Genomic DNA, 24,109 nt, shown 5'->3' on the forward strand with positions numbered 1-24,109 from the left:
GGACCCCTGGCAGCAGAGCACTGTTGATACGGAGGTGTCAGACCTTCGGCTGGTGCGGGTCACCAGGGCTAAGCTGGACTCGGGGAGTGTAGAGCAGCTGCAGCAGTGTACGGTATTTGAATAGCGTCACCCAGACGCGTCGGTATAGCTTCCAGCTTGTTCCTGCGAGCTTAGCCAGCTTTCTTATCGCTCAAGTGGATGTTAAGAGTTTTTGGAGTAGAGCCTGTGTCCACAAAGTTGACTGTCAAGATCTGAGCATATCCTTGGGAAACACCATTTCTGCACGCTGGCACTCATGTTTTGCTCAAGAGCCGAGGCAGGAAGAAACAAAAAGCTTTGAAGAGAAGGCATTAAGCTTTAAATAACGTGTGTTGTTTTTTTTTTCTCTCCTCCCCTGCCTGAAAGCACAGGAGGAGGGAAAGGACCCGAAGTGGCAGAGCTGCAGGGCTGGGGCTGGATTTGCTGGGCGAGAGCTCGCCCTGGCGGCCTGTAGGGAGCTTGTCCTTTCAAGAGATCACCCCTGCCAGGTCTTTACGTGCAAACGGCTGGGTTACATTTGTTGTTCGTGCTACTTCTAAGAAATATTTTATCATTGTATTCTCCTTATTGCCTTTATATGTTCATCCCCATAAAGAGACATTAAGACTGGAAAGAGCCATTTCTCAAATATTTCAACTATTCTTTGCACATATGTGTGCATGCATGTATTTAAAATAACTATTTCTCTAACTTTTTAATAGGGAAAATATTTTTTTGTGTGTGTTTATACAAATTCACACCCCCTTGCAAATATGTCATGACTTCTCTCTTCTTGTGTCCCAGAAAGAGGCTCTTTGCAGTATTGCCAGAGAAAGTTAATAGACAACCTTTCAGCAACATTTGTTTGTGTCAGGAGAAACGGTCCTTATTCCTCCAGTCAGAGACATCATAAGTAAACTGCAGTAGCCTGTGAACTCTAGCCCTTGTTGACTGTACAGAAACGAGTGCCAGGATCTCACTGAACAGGTGGAAGTATAATTTATTTGTTATCTCTGGCTTTTGTTTCTGATATGTTAGGTCAAACCTAACATACCTGGAAAATAGATAGTAAAAGAATGTTAATTAGAAAAAAATCTTTGAGCTTTCTCAGAGTAAAGCAGAATATTTTTTAGTTAATTTTGTGAAATCCAGGTTTATATCAATGTAAAACCTACGTACCGATTGTATGTCCAAATATATTTAAAAAGAAGGAAGATCCTTTTATTGGGACCGTGAAATGTATTTTAAGGACGAGACTGCAATTTTTTTCCTTGCTAGACTTTGTATGGCGATAGTCCATATTGACCAGGTGGATCTGAGTCTCGCCAGGAAGTCGCCTTGGCCAAGTGAGCTGTACCTAAGGCACAGGCCTGAGCTTAAGTCCAGCTCGGGAGCCAAAGGGTGCGAGGTGTGTGGGTGGAGGCACAGATAGGGCTTCTCACAGGACCCTGGGCCAGGTTACACAGCTGTGCCATATCAGAGCATAGCTTGAACAGTGGCAGCTGAAGCTTGAGGCGGGTGGAGGGATAGATGACTACAATAACAAAGATTTTGTAGAGAAGTGAAGGTTGCAGGTTGTTTGAGGTAGTTAGAGCCTCTTTGGGTGCCTAGGGTTTTGACTCTGAAATAGTATTTTCTGCTTTGAGTTGGGGGTAGTGAAACGTCTTGTCTTTTAGATGTTCTAGCTATACAGACAAGTATGAAATCTCTCTCTTCTTATTGTGACGTGAATTCAGGAAACTGCATTGATCAGAACAAAGCTCTTTTTTTCTAGGGTGTGTTACTCTTTTACACTGGGCTTGGTTTCTTGGTTCTGGAGTACACGAGTCACAAAACTTGTTTTCAGGTCTTTTCTATAATATTAGACTATCCTTTCTATTTCTGGGCTAAATGATTTAATTATTGCATGCAAAGTGGAACAGCTTTAACAGGGCTGAGTGAGAATATCTGTTGTTTGAATACTCAGGATTACGTGCCCAGCTACTTTCCTGATGTGCTTTTAATCTGGCCTTTCTCAATCATTGTAAGTGCTAACTCATTTGGCTCCCTGTTCCATCTCTTGGTGTACGAGTGTTTCATCCATAGCTGCCTTGCTATCCTTATGTATTAGGAGCTTTTTTTTCTGCCTTTGTGAGAAGTGTGTGTTTCATTTGGTGGTGAGGCTGTTGAAAATTGTTTCCTTGCCAGCATATGAGTCCTTCTGCAGATCTAATCCAGGATTGTCTCTCTCTTGAATATTCTGTGTGAAGTAGGATGGGATATTTAATAGGAGAAAGGGTGCATCTCCTAAGATAAATGGTGTTGGTAGGATGAGAGTATCCTGGCTAGGTGACGAGTTGGCTGTGCAAACCTAGCTATAGGATACAATGGTGCTTAGACTATAGCTGTGTATTGAATAAAAGCTGTAAAAAAAGGGAGGGATTTTTTTACGAGGGATTTTTTTTGTTTTTTGGTAAGGTATCTTTTATTCAGTTGTGTCTGAAAGGTAGCAAGTCAGCATGCGGTTGTAACTCTCAGTACTTCTGAAAGCAAAATGACTTTTAGAGCGTATAAGAACTGCTATGACAGATGGAAAAACTGTGCAGGTTTTCTTTGAGTCACAGGTAATTGTCAGCAATCTGATGCTGATGGATGCTACAATAAAGCCACTATACCTTTGTGTTATTTATCCAGAGCTATGATACGGATTTGGAGGGTTGGATATAACAAAGAAGTTTTGAGAATTTTATATAATCATGAATTATTTTTCCCCTATTCATTTTGCTTATATCCAACAGGTAACAGGTTGTGAAAATACCTGCAGGAATGATTATGTAATGAAAGCAGACAGTAATAAAATTTAGGATAGAAAAATAGACTTTAGATCTGACAAGGTGCTGGGTAAGATAAAATGCTGTCATGCCTGAGTTAGGCTCATTAAAGCTACGGGAAGGGGGAGAGGGGGGAGTGAATCTTTTGCATTCTCCCAAAAGACAGGAACAGCCAAGAGAGACATGCTGAAATCTGTTGTAATAGTTTCGTACTAAATGATTCAGAAGTTCTCCAGCTACAAGACCTAGACGCTTTTAAAGAAGTGAATGCTTCTTGCTGTGAGTTTTTAATAGCAATGTTAAATATACCATTGTTTTAAAGAAGCAGCAGAATGCAGTGGATGATGTGCTGAAATTATCAATTGTATGAAACTAATGAACTCTTTAAAATGATTGGCAGTAGGTTTTTAAGAGCGAATGTGTCTGTCTATGGCTTTAGATTTTTCTGAGTAACTTGTGTTTTAAGAACAGTGTGTTAATAGGCTGTAAATAGATTTTAGTGTACACCTATCAATAGGCATCCAGACTTTCAAAAGATATCAGTGCTTGATAGGACATGAAAGGCAAATCTTAAGCCAGACTTCAAATTCAATCTGCACCCAGCAATTCCTTATTATTGTTGTTATTAAGTGAGAGCTGCCAGGCATTTGACAGTTCTGGGAACATTGCCTATAGCAGTTAACTCATGGCTTGTTCCCACTGAAATAGAGGCAAAACTCCTGATGATTTCAGATGTGCATGATCAAGCCTCTAAGGTCTTATTTCATAATTTTGTCACTCAAAGATGTATGTTACAGTGCAATGACAGACATCTGTCATAGTTTAATGTGCTATTATGTGTTATCATGTTGTTACTGAATTTTCCTGAACTCTGAAATGCACGAGGAGTTTTGTATCTCTTCCAGTTTTTGTAAGGTTAATCTAGAGGAGATGTGAAGATACCTTCAGTTATTTGCCAAAAATGGATTCCCATGAGAAATTCTTGAATTGTACACACTAGAAACTAAGGGTAGACTAGAAAGCAAGGTCCTTCAGGTGGGGTGAAGTATCATTGATTTAAAGAGTGATGGTGTTTCCTGGCTGGCTGGTCAAAAAATGTTCGTAGTCTTTGATTCATGCAAGATATACACCATGAGCTTGCCAGATGGCACGGTGACGCACTGGATGGCTGTAATGTCATATTTCTTCTGTGTATAATTCTTATCAATAAGAAGTTCCCAGAACAAACAGACTGATTGGCTTTGTGGTGCTCTTGCTTTATGCTGATTATGGTATATAACTCACCTTGCTATATTTGGTCAGCAGATGTAATTGGATGTCATACTGTCTGCCAAGCCCACATCCTCCCTGACTACAGAATGACCTGCCAGTGATTACCATCACTGATGGTATTTCTACTGTGCTTCTGTGAGACTGCTGTCATTAACCTAGCGATTGTGCAGTAAGTTCTACAAAATATGGTTCAAAATATGAATTGGCCAGGCAGTTGGAGTAGATAATTGTTATAGGTCCCTTCCAACTGAAATAGTCTAGTCTATTCTATTACCTCATCAGTATGACAACCAGCTTAACAGTAAGGTCATCTCCTTGCACAGGAGTGTAACACGTGGCAGAGGCTTCATCACTGCTTGGATCAGATGAGAAAAGAGAATAAAATACATGGACTAAGCTGAAGCATTTAGTAAACTGGTTCAGTTCTTTAGGATATTGAGATTTCTTGGCTGGGCTTCTGCTGCTTAATATGTCAGAAAACAGAGGACAAAGGCAAACACGTATTTAATTTCATATTAGAAAATGCAGAGAATATGAAAAACACTATAAATGAACTGTCTATTTAGTCTTTGTGAAATTAAATAGTCAGAGCCCTTCTTCCAATAAAACTGATTATAGGGTTCAGAAATTACTCAGATTGCAGATTGAAGCTGTACCAATTTTATCTGAGATCACTGTAATTGCAGCAATAGAGTGCCTGCAAATTCGTGTTGCTTAGTAACGTTATGGACAAAGTTATGAGGAAGGAGTCGTACTTTTTAACATATACATACTTTCACTGACTTCTCTGCATGTCATTCACTACTTGCCTATTATTATTTTAGCATTACGCCCTGGCAAGACACAGTTCCTACATCTGTGTTCCTTGAATTTATGCCTGTGAAGACTTACCTAAGTGAATAACTTTGTGCAAGGAGTAGTTAAAACTTCAAGGAGACTGCTAAGTCAAGTGTATCCATAAATCTTCGCAGGTTTCAGACACAGTGTAGTTATGCTAAAGTTAGTTACAAGTGCAGTATAAGTGCATTGCAATGTGATGGATTTTGCGGAGAGGATGCACAGGCTTGCCCCATAAAAGAGAGAGCCATGCAGGGGGAGACAGATTACAGCTAATAATCCCATTTAAGAAACATTAAGAATATGATGCATATATCTTCACCTTCACCTCACTTAATAGTTGTGCTCACGTATTCTTAGGATTATAGGTGGTAACATTATCAAAAGTGTCTGTTTATCAACAGAAAATTATAGTAGAAATGAACTAAGAAGCTTAATTCCATGCACATAGTCTCAAATCTAGGCCCAAAAGAGGAAAAAGAAAAAAAAAAATGTCTTTCAACCAGTGAATACTAGCATCCTGTTTTTGCTGAGTCTTAGTGCTGTAAAATGTTGTGAGACCGGAATCCTTGAAAGACTACAGGAGACGGGTAGAATCGCCAGAAAGAAGAGAAAGTAATGTGCTGAAGGGAGGTGATTCTGATTTTTAGGAGGAAGATTAATTAAAAAATTAAAATATTCACGTATACATGATTGTTCTCTGGAAAATATAGGCTAAATGAAAGACTTATGTGCTACATTTAAAAAAAATACGATTAATTGATTGGCTAACTCTTAGGAGCTAGTCTAGTGAAGGTAAGCTGTGGAGGGTCAGACCTGTTTGATTCAATTATTTGAAGATCTTCAGAGGGTGCAGAACAGACATGGCTGCTCTTGAATTCTGTTGTCTTCAGTGAGCGTGCATCATACTTACAGCTAAAATAACATATGCAGAGCTGAAGATGTATCCCAAGACTTGTATATTTTAATGTGGGATCATAATTGTGCTATAGCTTTCTGAGTATTGAAGAAGAGGTTTTGCTTGGGATTTTTTTCCTTTTTTTTTTTTCCCCTAAAATTGGTACAGCTGTATTTTTCATTTGTAGCAACATAAGATTTTATGCCAAAATGCATGGGGTTTTAAAGTAATTTAATTAAAATGGAGAGTTCTATCTTAGGCCATATTTTTAAAGTAACATGTTGACACAGCTGTCATTATTTGTTAATGATTTGATTTTGGACAACAGTAGTAGACCATGTTTAAGAAATAAAAACTGTACTGTTACTAGATCAAACCTAAAGCAACTATAAAAAGAATGCAGCCATACCACACTATCAAGTACGGAGCACTGAGCTGTTTTTTTGGTGGTGGTGGTGGTTGTTTTTTGGTTTTTGGGGTTTTTTTATGCCTCTTTTCCCTAACTGTGTGGAAGGTTATTTGCTTCAGACACAGTCAAATTAGAATAAAGTTAGGGCAAAAGTTTTCTATGCAGAAGATATTACAAACAGTTAATTTGATTTGGATAGAACAAAATCTAGTTATTGTAATCAAATGAGGTGTGTCTTACAAGGATCAGAGAAGAGTCAGCAGTATGATGAATGCATTCTCATTTGCATTTGTGCTAAGGCTATGAAAAGGTTGTGCAAGTGTAACTAAGCAGCGTGGACGCTTATTTTGATATGAGTTCATGTTTTGCTTTAGGACAGAAAAGATATCCTGTTGATATAGGGTAAATTGCAATAAAACATTCTTAAGCCAACATAATAATTTTATACGGCTTTAATTACAGCATCTGAAAACTGGATGAAGTTAAACCAGTGCAATTTTTCCAAGTAAATGAGGCCTGAGATCACCTGTACATTTCTCTAACAGGGTGTAAGTTGAAATGTGTACATTTTAAGTACAATTTATGGTTGTTTAAAGCCCATTTATTCTAATCCAATGGTATAAGGCGTCATTGGTTTCCCTTGCAGAAATTTTCCTCTGTATTTTTTATTATTTAAATCTTGTCTGTGCTAATAGCATTAAAACATACTTTCCCTCCTGACTAGTTAGCGTTACAGTGTGAGAGTAGTCATGCTTTTCAGGCAAATGGTTGTGTAACTGGATGATAACTTACGGATTTTCGAAAGCAAGAGCAATGGATGCTGGAGGAGGCTGCCAGAAACTGGACTGTCGTGGTTTAACCCCAGCCAGCAACTAAGCACCACACAGCCGCTCGCTCACTCCCCCCCGGTGGGATGGGGGAGAGAATCGGAAGAGTAGAAGTGAGAAAACTCATGGGTTGAGATAAAGACAGTTTAATGGGTAAAGCAAAAGCCGCGCGCACAAGCAAAGCAAAGCAAGGAATTCATTCACTCCTTCCCATCGGCAGGCAGGTGTTCAGCCATCCTCAGGAAAGCAGGGCTCCATCACGCGTAACGGTTACTTGGGAAGACAAACGCCATCACGCCCAATGTCCCCCCCTTCCTTCTTCTTCCCCCAGCTTATATACTGAGCATGACGTCATGTGGTATGGAATAGCCCTTTGGCCAGTCTGGGTCAGCTGTCCTAGCTATGCTCCCTCCCAGCTTCTTATGCACCTGGCAGAGCACAAGAAGCTGAAAAGTCCTTGACTGGTGTAAACTCTGCTCAGCAAGAACCAAAACATCAGTGCGTTATCAACATTATTCTCATCCTAAATCCAAAACACAGCGCTCTACCAGCTACTGAGAAGAAAACTAACTCTATCCCAGCTGAAACCAGCACAAGGGGAAAAAAATGTTACTGATCTATATCATAGTTTTGCGAAGCCTCCAGAAGCAAGAAGAAAATATTTCTGTACGTTTGATATGTACGTATCATATCTATTTCTCTTTTAGTACATATACCTTCAAAACAGACATAGAGCTATCAGTGTGCTATTGCTGCACTCATTAGATATACTGAGAAGGAGTATGTATTAACCCAGAGATGGATACGGGTCAGGAGTATTTATTTCTGCTACAAACCCGACAGTTAAATGATGACGTGGGTGTCTGGGTCTGCCACAGCCTTGTGCTCAGAGAACAGACTCCTTTACCAGCATAAAGCACAACTCGCGTTAGCAATGATTCGTAAGGAGAGAAGGATTCACCATTTGGTCTAGTTGCAGGACTGAGTGGTAAAATATATTAAAAGGTGCTTAGGTCTGTTTTGCTTTCTTCCTTCCATTCTTGAAAGGGCAACGGAGAGAGAAACAGTGACCAGTCTTTTCTGACATGAATCAAAACTCTGAAGATGCACAAGACCAGACAAAGTAATAGGACTGCGTCGTTGGAGACAAATCCAATAGGCCTGGCATTGGAGAGTATATTTTACTATTTATTTTCTCTGAATAAAGTATCTGTTTTCAAGGAAACTTCTATGAAGAGAGATGGAATTGTTACTGTATGTGTGTGATATATTCAGTTTGAAGCAATACTGTACAGCCTTACATTGTCTCTTGGCTTTGAGATGTTGATGTTTAAAAGAAGGTAAACCCGCCTCTTTTTAAAGGCTTTTTTGAATTATAGGCCCTGCCTCTAGTAACAGGAAATGTCACACGATAAGACCGTTTTCAGTTGGTTTTCACTTTGCCAAAGTTTCCGTATGTACACTTGAAGGTTGTTACAACAGGCTTTTTTCCTTTGTTCTGAACTTTCCAGTAGAGATTGTCTAAGAAAAAGTATAAATCGGTAGTTAAACTATTCTGGTATAGAACAGGGACTGGAAATGGGAGGCGGTGTCCTCTGTGCAACAAACGTCTCTCTGAAAATCTGCTGGACTGTGGCAGTTGCAAGTCTCTGCAGAGTTGCAGTTTGCACGTGCTCAACAGGGGCTTGGCTAAACCTCCCTGAGGGTGCCACTGTGTGAAGCCAGGGCAAGGCCAGTGGGCTATGGTATGACGTTCACGCAAAGCTTGTAGTCGTATCATGTTTCAATGTAACTTTATTTGATCAGTTAAGTTTATTCAGGCAAACAAACTGTCCATGAAAAATAATTCTTTTTTTAGAGACAAAATTTCCTTTTGCTTGGTTGTGTTCAGGAAAAAAAATGTTAGTAGTTCAGTTTTTGTGGTGTGTGGGTTTTTTTTATTACTAGGTTTTTTGGCTTGAGATTTTTTGGGGGTGAAGGTTATTTCTCTTTTTGCTTCTATGCAAGTTATACTTTGCATGGCAAGATTAATCTTTTAGTTGGAGGTCAAGGACAGCTGGCAGAGTTTTCAAGTCATCTCAAGAATAGTAAAAAGTCAGGGCTATATATAAAGTGCTGCGCAATAAGTGACATATAATTATATAATCACCTCACCTAAATTTGTCTGTAAAGGAAATATTGTTTTATGATATGTTAAGAATTTGAAACTTTACTAAAGTTTCATTAGTTTCTTTAAAGATTGACAGCTGTTCACCATTTTCCCCAAGCTCTTCAAATTTATTGTCAGTGTTATCTCTGCCTAGCTGGGTGAGTGAAAACAACCCAGGTCCCTGGGTGCGGGGAGAATCCTGCCAGCTGATGGCTTACAGCCTTGTGTTTCTTGCCGGCTCGTAAACTCATTGAAAATAAGATCATGGGATGAGTGTTTACTGAGCTCTGGTTGGGTATAGTGGGGGGAAAAAAACCAGTCCTGCTTAGTGACATGATGTGACATGTTATGCTGGTAATCGAGTCAGTCATGTAGAGGGGAGGGTTCTAGCGACAGAGAGCCAAGATAGCGAACGCTACGACATCATCTCGTTCTGCAGCCCTAAGGTGAGGCATGCCTTGGGGAATGAATTTCCTAGCTCCTGCGCTTGGAACACCTTCGTGGTCGCTTTTTGAGAGTGAAAGGGCAGCATCAACTGGTATGACTTGGAGGACACTCTGGCCCATGCCTGCTTGTCTGTGCAGCCCAGAAACATCCTTTGCTCTTTCAGCTATTGGTATAATACAGAGATGCCTGAGCTACCTTGCCAGTGTTTCAGCCAGGACCAGAAGCAGTTTGGTGTGACAGCACCAGGTTCTGTATAGGCTAATTTACTCTGCCCAGAGGCAGATATTTTGAATTTTTAGCTAGGAGCAGAATAAATTAGCCCATGGGAACTCTGGGCTGCTGCAGCTGGATTAATTTTCAGATGATTTGGAAGCAGTCCATGCACTAGAGATGAGGGCAACCAATTTATTTGCTAGATAGATGTTGGCCCTGCTTCTTGTGGAATGTCATTTGACCAGAGCTTGCTCCCTGGCATTATGTGACAGAGCCAGAAGGGTGTCCCTCCAGCAACTCCTGCTGGAGGGGGAAAAATGCCCACATTAAGTTGTGACCTGGTGCAAGTGCTGAATTTGATAGCTCTTTTTTTTTTTTTTTTTTTTTCCCCCTCCCTTCTGCCATGTTGGGGATGAATTGTCAGGCACATACTGAAAGTGGGGATCGAAAATCCTCTGCCCTAGTGTAAGGCATGATGAAATAATGTCCTGACTCTTATAGGAGTGGTACCTGCATTCTGGGACTGCCTGGGCCAAATTAAGGGTATATGACATGTTTATAATGTAAAATTGAATTAGATGTAGTTTCATGGGGTAGAACAGAGCCCAGTGGACTTAGTTCTGGATATTATTTTATGAGTGTTAAACAAGCTTGTGCAAGAGCTAGTGGGAGTGGTTGAGCGCAGTGCCAGGCAGGGATGTCTAGGATGTGACCCGTCTTCCTTCCAGACAGCTTGGCTGTCTCTGTACTGTGTTTCTTTACATTTCCTGTCCACTGTGAATTTAGGTGGAGACACACTTGGCTGTGTCTGCTTTGCCAGTGTTATTATTTTGAGAACTGGTATAAAATAATTCAAGGTTGCTTATTTTTTTTACCTTGGAGACTCAGACTTCCCTTTGGACCAGATTCTGGTTAAGTGCTCACCTGTCACATAACAGGTACCATGTGCTATACTGGATGGCATTAACAGAGAAGAATGATGGGCTTCTAACTCCTCTGGTAAGTTTGTTCCTAAGGGGATATATAGTTCAAAATGTATTTAATGTAAAAAACAAGGTTCATTTATTTTTTTTTATTGCCATTTAATCTTCTCCTCAATACAAGGTTAGGCTGCAAAGCTAGGAAGTGGGGCAAAAGCAGTTACAAAACTTGCATCCCAGTTTAGGAATTTAGGTTTGCTTGATGTTACTGGATCTGTTTGGTGGTTTTTTGGTTTGGTTTTGTTTTGTTTTTTTAGGCTGTACCCATAAGCACAAATTTCCTATGCCATTTCAAATTGTATTACAACATGTTTAGAGTTTTGGCAAGTTTTTAGGATGTCTGATGTAATGGCTGGAATAATGAACCAGAATTCATGTGGCAGGGTGCCTGGATGGTAAAATTGTGCCACTTGGGTTCCCAGGAAATGTCATAACTTATTTGGATTAAACATTTTCTTTTTGGAGAAGGGACGGCTGACAAGTGCTCACCAGGCAGAACTAAATAGTCAGAATCTTCTTTACCCAGCTCCACTATGGAAGTGTAACATTTAAAGTATTCAGCTGGTTTATATTGGAGTTTTTCAGGAACAGTACAGAGACTAATGTTTCTGATTTCAATTGCTTTCTTTTTCTACTCTCATTTTAACCATATATTAATATGCGTAGGTAGTGTGTGCTTATATTCTTGCTTTTCCACATTGGATGTAGCAAATTAATTTTAAATGGTGTTAGTATTAGTGCAACAGAAGCGAAGGAAACGAATAAGTAGCTTGGAAAAAAGATTTTTTTTTTTTTTTTTTTTCACCCAATAGTTAAAGATGCTTTTCCCAAATAGTTGCACATAAACACGGTTCCACTTATTTTTAAATACCAATACCAAAATGAAAAATGCGTAAGAATTTAATGTGTGCAAGAATTTTCCGTACGGAAACATTTGTTGGTGGGAGCGGTGCAAGTGACCATAACAGGGTACGGTTTCAAAGAGGACTCAGGTCAGTAATGGCTGAAAACTGTTAGCAGCATCTGATGGTTCTGTGGCCTTTAAAGGAAAATATTTTTTACAAACACATTTAGGAAGATTTATGTAAGCAGGCAATATATTAAAGATGAAGAAAATAACATTCCTCAGAATCAAGGCAGTAAGAAAAACTTCCAATTCTTTCACAAGAGACTGTTTCTGTGTTGCTTTGCCCATTCTCTCAGTCCAAGGTCATTCACCTCTGTAATAAACAACTGTCTGATACAATCTGTCAAATGGTTTTATTGCTTAGGAAGCTGTTCCGTTTGAAACATTGTACTGCAGAAGCTGCAGTAAGACATTGCCAGCTTTCCTAGCGTTGCATTTTAATTTTGCTCAATGGGACTTCAATGAATTGTAGTATCGGTTAGCCCAATCTTAGGCTTTACTTAAAAGCTGTACTAGCTGATTAGAAATCCATCCCATGGTCACTTAAGTGCAGGAGTGTCTTTATTAGCCAAGTGGTTTCTGAGGTGTTGAGTGCTCTCAGTAATCACAGACCCGAGCAGGAGCCAACAGGGCTGAGCAGGCTGCAGGGAGACTTGCATGTTTCCCCTGTGTGAACAAAACTATGAAAAGCAAAGAAATTAGATAGTGGTGTAATTACAGGTCTAATCTGTCATACATAGTATATGTGAACCACTTAACAGGTTCTCAAAGGTGTTTTATGTATGCACATATGGAGATCACATGGCATCTATATCCTGAACCTTCAACAGTATTAATAGAGCTGGTGTTTGTGAACTGAGGATAGTATGAAGCCTCTCTCTGAATTACTCCTGGTCACAAAATTCAGCCAAAAGCAAAACAGTTCATAAGCATTCTGTTTATCTTGAAAGGAACTGTGTATATTATCCCCACTCAGAACCTAGTTAGTCCCACAGGCCCTGAATAGTATTAGGATGCCAGATATAAATGTGGGTATGTGGTACATACTTAACACAACTGCATGCCTTTTTGGTTTTTGGTCTATGCTATCTCTTGCTCTATCCATGCATTAAGACAGCCCTCTGAGATTCTTCTTCGAAGCATAATTCTTCTGTGAAGCTCTTTATGTTGGGTGTGAGTTTTCTTTTTTTTTTTTTTTTTTTTAAATTGCCAGCTGTACCTAAACACCTTTCAGTACCAGTTTGTACCAGGTAAGTGTCATAGGTGTGGTCAATACTGACAATAACATGAGGGAAAGTCTGGGTTCTTTTGTGTGTTGTGTAAAGTGTTAGATACATCTTTTTTAGTCGTCTTGCAGTTAGGATCACTTGGACTGATCTGATTAAGAAGGGACATTTAAATTTACATTAGCCTGTAGGATTATATTATATGTTAAGTGCAATTTTAGAAAAAATGTAGGTTGGCTTCCTCTACTTCTATATATCCCATTCTGTTTAAATAAAAACTGATAGAACTTTTGGAAGAAGGAATGTATCTTCATTTATCTTCTATGGACCCCAAATAAAGACAAATGAATTCCCGTGTGTGCTCCTTCATGCCAGTTTACATTACCACATATTTTCCAGTATTTGAGTCATTACTCAGAGAGCAGCAGACAAGGGAAAGGACAGAGTTGTCTGAAGCTGAGTTGTTTAACAACTTATTTTTAAACACTACTACCTCATGTTTTAGTTCTGTCTCTAGTCTCGCTGCTAACACTTAGGGATTACTTTGATTTGTGTGAATAACCCACTGAAGCAAACACCCCAGGAAAGTTGCTCTAGCTAACAGAATTACATAAAGGAAACAACTTTTCTTTTTATTTATATTGCATACATCAAGCATATGCTAGCATTACCAAAGCATGTTGTCTGAAATGCAGGGAGAATGATCTTTGAGAGCACTGGGACTAGACACTCAAGGACACATCTCTTTTTATAGGTTAGTCCCGGCTATCTGGGGAGCTAACCACAGGCTATCTGCAGCAAAACCAGGGGCTTCTACCCACAGTAGTGGTTTCACATTCGAAGCCCTGTCTTGCACGTTTGCAAAAGAAAGAGAAGTACTATCATTCTAGTTTGATAGTATAAAAAGTAAATGAATGTGAAAGTTCAAAGCCTTCAGGTTTCAAGGGGTGAGTGACAGTGCTATAGAGCACTGTATTGTCTTTTTCCAGACTTCTATCAGAGATAAGTTTTCTAACCTTAATGCTGGTGTCACAGTAAGGGAACATAAATCCCTGGCTCTGCCGTATTCTCTTCCTGCTTATGGCAGAACAGCAACACCTCCATTGACTGCTGGAAACGCCTTCTCTGTTACTGCTCCTTCTCCTATTATTCCGAGCAGTTCTTGTAAGTCTTCCTTGAGAATGCCTCACCTACCAATGTGGTCATTGTTCGCAATATTTATAGTCTTGGGACTTGGAGACCAGGCGAGGCTGCGGTCAGAAGAACAATGTGCCTTTTTCTATCAATTTCCATTGACTTGCACGTGGGATTAATTAGCCCATAGGCTGGAGTGCAAAAGCTGTCCAGTTCTAATGCATTTTTGCTTTGTTGAAGGTGATTGATTCATTAGGAGTTGGGGTGACAAACTTACAATGTCCTAGAACTATGTCATGAATTCAGAATGACTTTCACCGAGTCTTCTAATTTCATAGGTGACTTAATATTTTTTTTTTCCTCGTTGTCCATGGAAAGTCTGATGCTGAAAGGTAAATGGGAGTTTTCATTTTCTCTGCCCCTGGGTGTTGTAGCAAGAGAGTTCTGTAAAGATCATCTCTGACTAGAAAGATCAGAGAAAGCAAGTACCAGATTAGAAATTCTCTATGAAGTTGTCTTTCCTCTTGCCTTGTCTGTTTTCTAAATATTGACCATCTTGTTCTCCCCTTGTTCCCAGAATTTGTCATGACGGATTCGTAGTAACGTATACCAGAATCACGTACTGCAATAATGAAACGACAAGGTAACGTAAATGATAATGTAGGAACTTTTGATGAAAGCTGTCTCTCGTCTCCACAAGTAACCAAGGCTTGCAAGTCTGTAGGATATCAGACTTTTGGCAATCACAATTGTAGCATCAATCAAGAACTCAGCCTCGGTGGGAAGGAGAGAGCACGCGGCTACCCACTGACAGACACTGTGAAATCCAAGGCTGATTGTTTTTCTTTCAGTTTGTTGTGGTTTTGCCTGTAAAAATAAGGTGGGTGTCTTTTTTTTTTTTACAAAGAAAGAGTGAATGCTCAGAGTAGTATTTAGTCTGAAATCCTTCAGATTTGTATAGGATTGCTGCTTTAGGGATGTATGGGGAGGAATGGCTGAGTAATTTCCAGACATAAGTGGCAATGGGTTATGCAGATCTCCTTGGTATAAGAACAAGCTCTGTTTGCTCTTTGCTGTATTGTTGTAAAGAAAGTTTCTGAGCACATCAGGAATTCTGCGTGTGGAGCTGTAACCTTTCTGCTGTGGAAGCAGCCTGGTCTTTGTTCTTCTTCGTCCATGCATCATGTAATTTTTTTATTTTATTTTATTTTTTTTACAAGTATGAAGAGATACGGTTCAAGTTCTCAGGCTGCCAGGGTCTACAGCTATGAGTGGCAAGTGTTTCACAAGGAGATGGAGGCCTCAAAACAGCACTAGGACTTCTGTGGATTTCATGGTATTCTTTGTATTACGCATTTTGTATCCAGTTCATGTTTTGAGCTGATTTTGTTCAGGGACCTAAGCAGGTGTATATAGCACTTCCCAAGTGCACGCTGGCTGGAAAAGTAAATATTTGCTGTTGAGGTAGTGTTTGTTGCGAAAGAATCCCAGGCGGCTCCTAGCAGAGCGGGAGACCCCGGGGAGCAGCGGAGGCGCGAAGTCGGGGTACGTTCCCCACACAGCTCCACTTGACCTTGAACCCAGGGATGAACCTGCAGCAGTTGCTGATAAAATGCTGCTGGGGTTTGCAGGCGGCTGGGAAGTTGCTTTCCCTGGTCGGGATGGCAGAGCCGAGGGCCCGGGCCCCCGGGCCCCCGCCCCCCCGGGTTAGCTCCCCCCGGGGCCGTGCCCGCCGGGGTCGGCTCTTGAGAAAGCCGCTTCCCGGTGCCGCCAAGCGAGCAGCCCCCCCAACCCGGCGTTGCGGAGGCGAGGCAAGAGAGCGGCGGGCTCCCGGCGCTCGGCGGCGCCCAGCCCAGCCCAGGCCAGGCCAGCCCAGCCCGCGGGCGGGCGGCGGGGCCGGGGGCGCGGCGGGACGGCGCTACCTGCGGCCGCGGGGCCGGGCCGGGCCCCGCCTCCCGCCTCGGCGCGGCCCCGGGGCGGGGCCCGAGGAAGTGACTTCAGCCGGCGGCGGCGCGGCGCGGCGGGGCTGAGCGCCGGAGCGGAGCATGGCAGCGGCGGCGGCGCGGTCCCTGCTGGCGGCGGGGCTGGCGCGGGCGGGCGGGCGGCGGTGCCGGGCCCTGCCCGCCGCCGGGGCCGCTCCCTACTGCACTGTGGCCCCGCAGCAGCGGCGGCAGCCGCCGCCCGACATGAAGAGCTACCTGTGGTCGCGCTACAAGGAGGCCAAGCGGGTCACCAAGGGTGAGCGGGGCCGGCGGGCGGCAGCGGCGCGGCTCCCCCGCCGTGCCAGCCCTCCTCCCGCGGCCGGCCGGGGTGCCGCCGCTCTCGGAGCAAATACCTGCGTGCTGGCGGCTGGGAGAGGAGGGGCGGCGAACCGAGCGGGAGCCGCTGCGGCAGCGTGAAGGGCTCGGGGGCGGCTGGGGCGGCGTGCGCGCCGCTGCGCGCCGGCAGCCGGGGGTCGCTCCTGCGGGTCCGTCCCGCAGCGCCCGGCGGCGCCGCCGGCTGCTCCCGCGGTCGCCGCGGCCCTGGCGTCGAAGCGCTCTCCCTTCTGGCGGTCTCGGCGCTCCCCCAGGGCAAGACCGTCGCCTCGGTAGGTCCCGAGGGCCGGGCAGCCGGCGGACGCGCAGCGCTCTGAGCCCTTCGGCCCCCCACCCACCCACCGGGGCTGCAGCTCTTCGGGGTGCCTCGGGGAAGACGCCTTTCGTACAGCCTCGCTTGGCCCGGGCAGAGCGGCTGGCGTTGGAGACGTGTGGAGAAAAGCAAACGTAAAAAGAAAATCAGAACGTTGGTCGTCTGTTTGAGGGGCTTTCTGCAATAGGCTGCTCTTCCAAAAAGTTAAAGTGCTGCAAAGTTTTAGATGACTTTTTTCATTTTGCCTTTGTTTCCATGAAAATACTGTGAAGCACTGAAGCCTGGGTAAAATGCTAGTGATAGGTGCATGACTCTGGCAAGCCCTGTCCTTCAGCCCAGCTAGGCAAAAATTTAAGGGCCAAATATTTGCTTGAGGCTTGCTTGCTTCTGCCCTTGCTCTGATGGGCAGAGTACTACCAAGGTGCTTGAATATGTGATCTTTTTAGAGAGCCGAAAGAGAAAGAGGCAGCACGTGTTGCGCAACGTCGAGTGGGAAAGCTTATCCTGTAGTGGCAACAGATAATGCTTTAGTCTTGCATGTTTTGCCCTTTAAAAAAAAAAAAAAAAAGTATGGTCTTATCCTGCATTTAGGAGTCTTGAGTGTGGACTGGGGCTTCACTGTGCTGGGTGCAAACGTAGCATTTGCAAATATAAGTGGCAAATGCTACTGCATAGTCGCAGCATTTCCCAAGTGAAATAAGGAGCCATGCTAGAGATCTCAGAAGAATACTATGGACTTTGAGAGTGGGATAAGGGCTAGGGATAAGAGAGTAAATGCCTTTTATTTTGAATCATCTTTTCTTTTCCTGTTTTTGGAATTAATTTTTTCTTATTCTAAACCACACCCAAATAATACTTCAGAGCTGAGGTTAGAGAGTAGGGTAGTGTTAAGAGAAAATAAGTGGGTGTGGGTTGGTGAAAGATGAGGCAAGTGCTTCTAGAATAATTCAGAATATTTTATTACTGCCTAAGTCACCCAATGACTTCAAGTATGTGACGTTTCGCTTAGTTACAGTGTTAAGATGACAAAGCTGTCCTGATTTTGACCCAAGGTTTATAGCACTTGGGATGCTGTCTGCCAGCCAGAATGTCTAATAGCAACAAAGTGTTTATACTATCTGTTTTCAGGCAGGCGCTAGTCAAGCTTTTTTTTTATCTGAAATATCTTTATCTCTATAACTATATATAGATATATAAATATCTTTATTTTTTAAGCAAATATTGACTCACCAGGGTGCACAATGGACATTTGAAAAAATGCTTTAATTATAATACTGAAATGGGTGTTGTAATGTGATTTTGGAAGTTCGCTCACAACTATGGTTATGACTTCAAGTTAATTGAATGATTCATGGCCCTTTTTATAAAATAAGAGTATTTGCCGTGATAGTAGCGTGTCAGATTGCATTTGATTATTTTGTTACCTCAACTGAGCATAACATTTATCTCCTGTATTACTATAAGCAGTGACTGGAGATAGTAGGAGCTAATGTTTTGGTTGAGGCTTATTTTGTTAAATCCCCCGAAAGCTTTTCATGTCAGCTTAAGCATGAGGAACACCTGGGATCTTTTTTGGTGAAAGAGATGTTGGACTTTATTTGAAACTTGGAATTAAACTCAGTGAAATTGCTGTTCTGTCTCTCTCTTAAAAATTAAAAGGCTTGGGTATCTGCATCTGATAAAGTTGAATGGCTTCAGATTACCATCTGTTATTGGGCATCTGTGTGAGTTTCGTGTTGCATCTGCCCATCGACTGTGCAGGAGGCTAACGCATTGCTTTTACAAAAGAAATGTTATTTCCCTTTCTACGAGTTGGCCAGAGTTTTCAAAATGGAGCACTATCTTTCTGGATCTGGAGTCCCCACACCTACCTTGTTGAGATGGTTTCCTCCCGTGGTGGAGCACGTAGCGTATCTGGCCTCAGAGCTGAAGGTGTTGAGATAAGCTTGACCAATTCCTTCTAGACTTACCTGTAGAAAGTAATCAAACAAAGCACATTCTCTTTAAATTCACCCTTTCAAGCACAGATTTAAGATGAAAACTCCCCTTTTTTCCACTAGTAAGGAAGGCTGGATTATAAAGATGCTGTATGGGAAGGAAAGGAAGGAGAACATGCTCATGTTTTATGCTTCCAGGAGGGTAGCATTTAGCCTCCTAATGTTGCTCTGCCAAGTTTCTAAACAAGAAATACAAACATCCTTAATACCGACTTTGGTGTGGGTCCTAAAGTTACTTAACGTTAGTATGTTATGGCTCTATGTAAGTGGTCTTGACTTCTCAGTATACTTTTCAAACAAATAGCAAGAGAAATATACCCTTAAAAATGGAAGTGTTTTACACACACTAGGTACATGTGTATAGAGAATAAGCAGAATATTTTTGGTTTCCTGACTTGCTAGAAGGTTAATAAGCATAGCAATGTGTATGTAACTGTTGTTTGGAAAGTATGGCAATCACTTAAAGTTTACTTCCTTGAGTTGAAATTGAGTAATGTGGTAACCTTGAAATGGTGAAGCAAAAGAAATGAAAGCAATGTCAAATTAAAACAATGTCAGTTCTGCTTCTGGGGCAGAAGCTGGGCCAAATAATGGGAGGAGAAGACACGGCTCCTATGATAATAATAGTAATATAATATCCTGCTCCAACTCCAAAGTTCATTTTCAAAAGCAGTAATAAATATGTTAACGGAGTTAGTAAAAAATTATATATATTGAGTCTGTGGTTCTCTGAGCAAGATGCTGAAATGCATCTTCTCTCCTACTTGAACTGTACAGAGAAAAGTGTGCTTCAAATAAAAACTGTGGGTCACCAAGACAAGTTAGGGACAGTATTTTCAATAGCATCGTATTGTTAAGAATTAGCTAGTTAGTGTGAGTTAGTTTGATAGTTTCCATCATCATTTCTATTTAGAAATTGCTAGTGGATTTATTTAAATAAAACTACAAGGCTGGTATAACTTTTTTTTTTTTCCTCTCTCCCCTGTTCCCAGAGTTGGTTCCTTCAATTATGAGTAACATGCTGAATCCGGATGCTATTTTTTCAAACAATGAAATGAGCCTGTCAGACATAGAGATTTATGGTTTTGATTACGACTACACGTTGGTCTTTTATTCTAAACATCTGCACACGCTGATCTTCAATGCTGCTCGAGATCTTCTTATTAACGAGCATCGGGTAAGTAAAATTAATGGAATAACCGTAAACTTATGAATAAAGAGTACAATAAATAATTTCTACTGAGAGGGGCGTAACTGATCTTTTCATGCCTCAGTCCTAGCTTGGCTCCCTTACAACACATTTTGTACAACAGCTGCATAAGAACCACAGAAGTCCTGGTTTATTCTCAGCTGCAGTTTTGAGCAGAGTGCAATCTGACAACTGTTAAGGAAAAGAGTTTTATTTGGTTTATTTTTTAATGTGGTGATGGTGTGGTGTTTTGTTTTGTTTTGTTGTTTTTCCCCTGATTGTCAATTACTGGAGTCACCCTAATAAGCAAGGAGCTTAAAAGTTACCGTTACTCTGTTTTATGCATTGCTGTAGCGCAGTGATTAATTTCCACGTGAAATATTTTTAGCTTGACTTGTTATGAGGTCTTTGATTGCACTGTGTGCTTGCGAGGTGCTCTATACGTGCCCGGTGTTTCAACTGAGTCAGCTGCCATGACGCTGTAATCAGAGGCTGGATACAAGAGAGACCCCAGTAAGTGTTCGGCTCGGTAGTCCCCGAAGAGGGAGCACTGCCCTGTTGCCTCACCAAGCAGTGCGTTTGCATCGGTGACCAGTTGACATCCAAGCAGCTTGGAGCTGGTTGTTGTGTAGTTTGGGGATGGGAGAAGTTACTGTGTGTCAGAAAGCAGGGGGGAGATGGCTGACTTGGGAAACTGAAGGTATTGCAGGGAAAAAGATGGAAGAAAATGTGGACTGAAAGAGGCAAAGTTTATTCAACTGTGGGACTTGCAGGAAAATAAAAGACAAAAAGTCCACAGAGTAAGTTATTGATAAAACTGCTTGTGTATTATTTTATACAACCTAAATCTGAATGGGTGGTGTTACTCTACTTTCATATTTGAATCTAAAGGTTAGGAGCTATATATAAACATCTATAAATATCCCTGGAAGAACAAACAAAACTTCATGGGCGCTACAAGCATACACAACTTGATCCTCCTAAGATTTTGGTATGTCTTGATAGCAATTTCGGTAGAATGTGTAAATATACTTTATTAAAGCTACTTGGTTCTTGCACAGATCAACGTTACCATAGGAGTCAAGATCAGCTCTCTTAGACAATAATTAAAACAGTGTGCTGTCTTTACTGTTTGAATGAATTCAGGCAGTAATAACTTTCCAGTTTGTCTCAATTAACATATCTTGAGTTCTAGTAAATGAAGCTGTAATTACTTTTTGAGACAACTTATTGAAATGTGTCCTCTACTGTTGGAATTTATCGGGGGAGAACAGTTTTCAGTAATGCTATCTCTGTAGCTGCTTATACTGTTAACGTTTTTCTTGCTTTTAACATTAATAAAAGCTTCTAGATAGTATTGCCCATTATGACTGTCATAGTCAACCCAAAAGATGGCCAATTTTGGTCATGGCAGTGTAAGGTAATTCATCAGAAATTGCAAAATACAGTGTAGGAAGCAAGGAATTTTGAAGCGTCTCCAAGAGAATAAACATCAATTTAATGCTAATCTTGGAGGTGGCAGCAGGTGTTGAATGTAAACTCTTGCTCTTGGGTTTATTTCTTTCCTAATGTACCAGCCTTGCGCCACCTTATCTGGACTGCTGTTTCAGTCCAGATGTAATTATCCCTACCAAGAGTGGGGTAAGCAAACAGTGCAATTTTTATCATTATTTTGTTTGGCTTTTAAGGAAGCTTTGATTTGTGTGCCAAGATAGGCTTGATCTTTTTCTCATATGTACTGGCATGCATGCAAAAAGACAGCCTTCTAGTAGAATAAATTAAAGTAGGAAAGTCAACCATGCAGAAATTTGAAAAAGTCAGAAATAAATTTCCTTGTTCATGCTTGATGTGGCTGCTTTGAGGCATGTGCAGTACACTGTAGTTTTTAATGAATCACATTCTGCATCATCCCCTGATGTTTTCCTTTGTCTCCTTTTCTGCTTCATGTTCCCCGGCCAAATCGATGCATCTTCCCAATGCGTTTATAGGCTTTTGATGCTCTTTGTTCAGATAAGTAGCCTCCCCCATGTGTTCTGGAAGTGGTGGTAGGGATGATAGTTCAGAAGTTAGCAGAAAGGACTGTTTTCTTTAACTGTGGATGCCTGTGCTCAAAACAAGCACGATCTACAGCAGTTGCAGAGCAAGTCCTCTTCAGCATAGATAAAAACTGTGTGGAGAAGTTGCGATTTATTTATTTTTTTGTAAGAGTGGCTAGAATGTCTGTTGAAGCTGTATAATCTACTTTTTTCCCTGAAGGCTTGTAAATTAGCCATATATGTATGGAGACTGGTGTTGAGAAGGTGGAGACTGTGCCTGAGATGCATTTGTCAAGTTCTAATGCTGCTATAGGCTGTGGGAGGGAAATGAAGGATCACCTTTCAGTTGGTTAATCAAAGAAACGGTAGTTTTCTCAAGCCTTGTCAGAAATGACTGAAGCATTTTACCTTTTAAAAACAAATGAACAAAACCCTTAGCCCAAGGCACACACCTAATATATTTTTTTCATGGCTAACCTATGCTTAAAGCAGGACAAAATTACAATCGACTGAAAACGGGCTTGTACTGAAAAATGTTAGAAAACTCTCTAACCACATAGGTGGTGTGAGCTACCTATGCTATCTATAAACAACTCGAGGAAAGAACAAATGACACAGACATTGAATTCACGTGCATCTCTAAACAACAAGGTGTTACAAATGCCGTCCAGGGTAAACCCCGTTGGGCCACTGTGGTGTTCTCCTGCAATGACTCACCCTGATGGTGTGTAACGTGCAACTTGCTTTCAGAATCCGATCTTTGTGACGCACTGTACCTTGGGGAAAGTCCCTGTTAGGGGACCCTGGCTTCTCCAGGTAACATTAGCCATTGTGAATTCTCTTCTTCCTTCCTTCCCGCTGGTGTTTATTTGCAGTGCACCATATCTTTAAACACCTCTGGGGTCTACATTTCAAACACGACAATCTAAGATCAGGAGTATGATCCACGCTTGGGGAGTCAAAACAGATAGCTGTGCTTCTTTCTTGAAAATGCCAGAGATTTTTTTGCTCCTGTTAATATTGATGATATTGTATTGATTTTTCCTTCAATAGAAGTGAGGAGTGAAGTTCAGGTATCGCTATAAATCAGGCCGTGTCCCTGGGTTCCTAGCTGGAAGGATGAGTTGGAAAGTGTGTATGTATAGTCTGTTTCTTGGTGACACTTCACAATGCAAGGTAACTCAGCTATTAAGTTTTAGGAAGTTAATAAAATCTAGTTTGTTTTCAAAGGTACATATATTAAACTAACTTTTTGTACAAGAGGCTAATGTTCAAAGGTAATCACTACAGAGTAGCTGGGTTTCCAACTTTAGGTACCGTGCTTGACTTAGATTTGAAACATTGACCTTGGATTTTGGAAAAATGTTTGACTTGTCTTGCACTGTACATATGTTCCTGCAAATCTCACCAACCTATCAAAAAGCTTCTTTTAATGAGTAGTGAAAGTGAGAAGCGTAGAAAACTTAGGCTTTTAAAATTCTGCAGAAGCAATTTTCTATTTGTCTTTGTAGTTGATTTAAAATGAAATCATTGCCATCTTTTCTTAGTATCCTGCAGAAATAAGAAAATATGATTATGATCCCAATTTTGCAATCAGAGGACTTCATTATGATGTGCACCGGGTATGTATAAATAACTTTGTGATGAGTTATGTGGTGCTGAGAACCTAGCCAAAGAAAATAAATAGGGCTTTTAAGTCTTCCAGCTTTTCTGGGTTGATGTGTAAGGATTTTGCTTCATATTTTTCTTTCGTGGCAAGTTTGACTTTTTTTTTTTTTTTTTTTTTAAATAGCTCTTAAGTATAAAGTGTTTTGGGTGTTTTGTTCTCCTGGTGGGCGGGGGGAGGGAGAAAGACAACTTAAGAGTGCAACAGAATAAATTTAAGCAGGCATCTGGTAGTAGGAAAAGATATTTCTTCATGACCTAGCTCAGGTCACTGGACAATGTTTCCTTGGTGATTTGGCAAGCCCTAGGTAAAAGCCATTGACAAAGTATTTTGGAAGTTGAAGTGAAGGTGTTCAGGCGTTCTTGAGATGGAAAGAGTATAGATAAAGTTGCTTTGATTTTTATAATTTCATGTCAAATAGTTGATGTGATAAAAACTGAATTTTAAATTTTTTTTTTCCCCTGCA

At 41.3% G+C, this 24,109-nt stretch overlaps 1 protein-coding gene across 4 annotated transcripts in view; it reads left to right on the forward strand.

Annotated features, from left to right (window-relative positions):
* The first annotated feature begins 10,817 nt into the window (after positions 1 to 10,817).
* The window catches only part of NT5DC3 (5'-nucleotidase domain containing 3), a 28,189-nt gene continuing 14,897 nt past the window's right edge, over positions 10,818 to 24,109 (forward strand). The window contains exons 1-4 of one of the 4 annotated variants that reach the window (XM_087765353.1): positions 10,818 to 10,879; positions 14,705 to 14,770; positions 19,745 to 19,929; positions 23,525 to 23,599. In XM_087765353.1, coding sequence (XP_087621479.1) covers positions 14,758 to 14,770; positions 19,745 to 19,929; positions 23,525 to 23,599 — 273 coding nt within the window. In that variant the 5' untranslated portion in view covers positions 10,818 to 10,879; positions 14,705 to 14,757. Of the gene's footprint in view, positions 10,880 to 14,704; positions 14,771 to 16,172; positions 16,366 to 18,353; positions 18,688 to 19,744; positions 19,930 to 22,880; positions 23,154 to 23,524; positions 23,600 to 24,109 lie in introns of those variants that run through there. The other 3 variants (XM_087765350.1, XM_087765352.1, XM_087765354.1) reach the window with 3 other exon arrangements.

This window comes from Nipponia nippon, unplaced genomic scaffold, assembly GCF_047370975.1.
Source record: "Nipponia nippon isolate SJK-2023a ecotype South Korea unplaced genomic scaffold, ASM4737097v1 scaffold_3, whole genome shotgun sequence".
NCBI lineage: Eukaryota > Metazoa > Chordata > Aves > Pelecaniformes > Threskiornithidae > Nipponia > Nipponia nippon.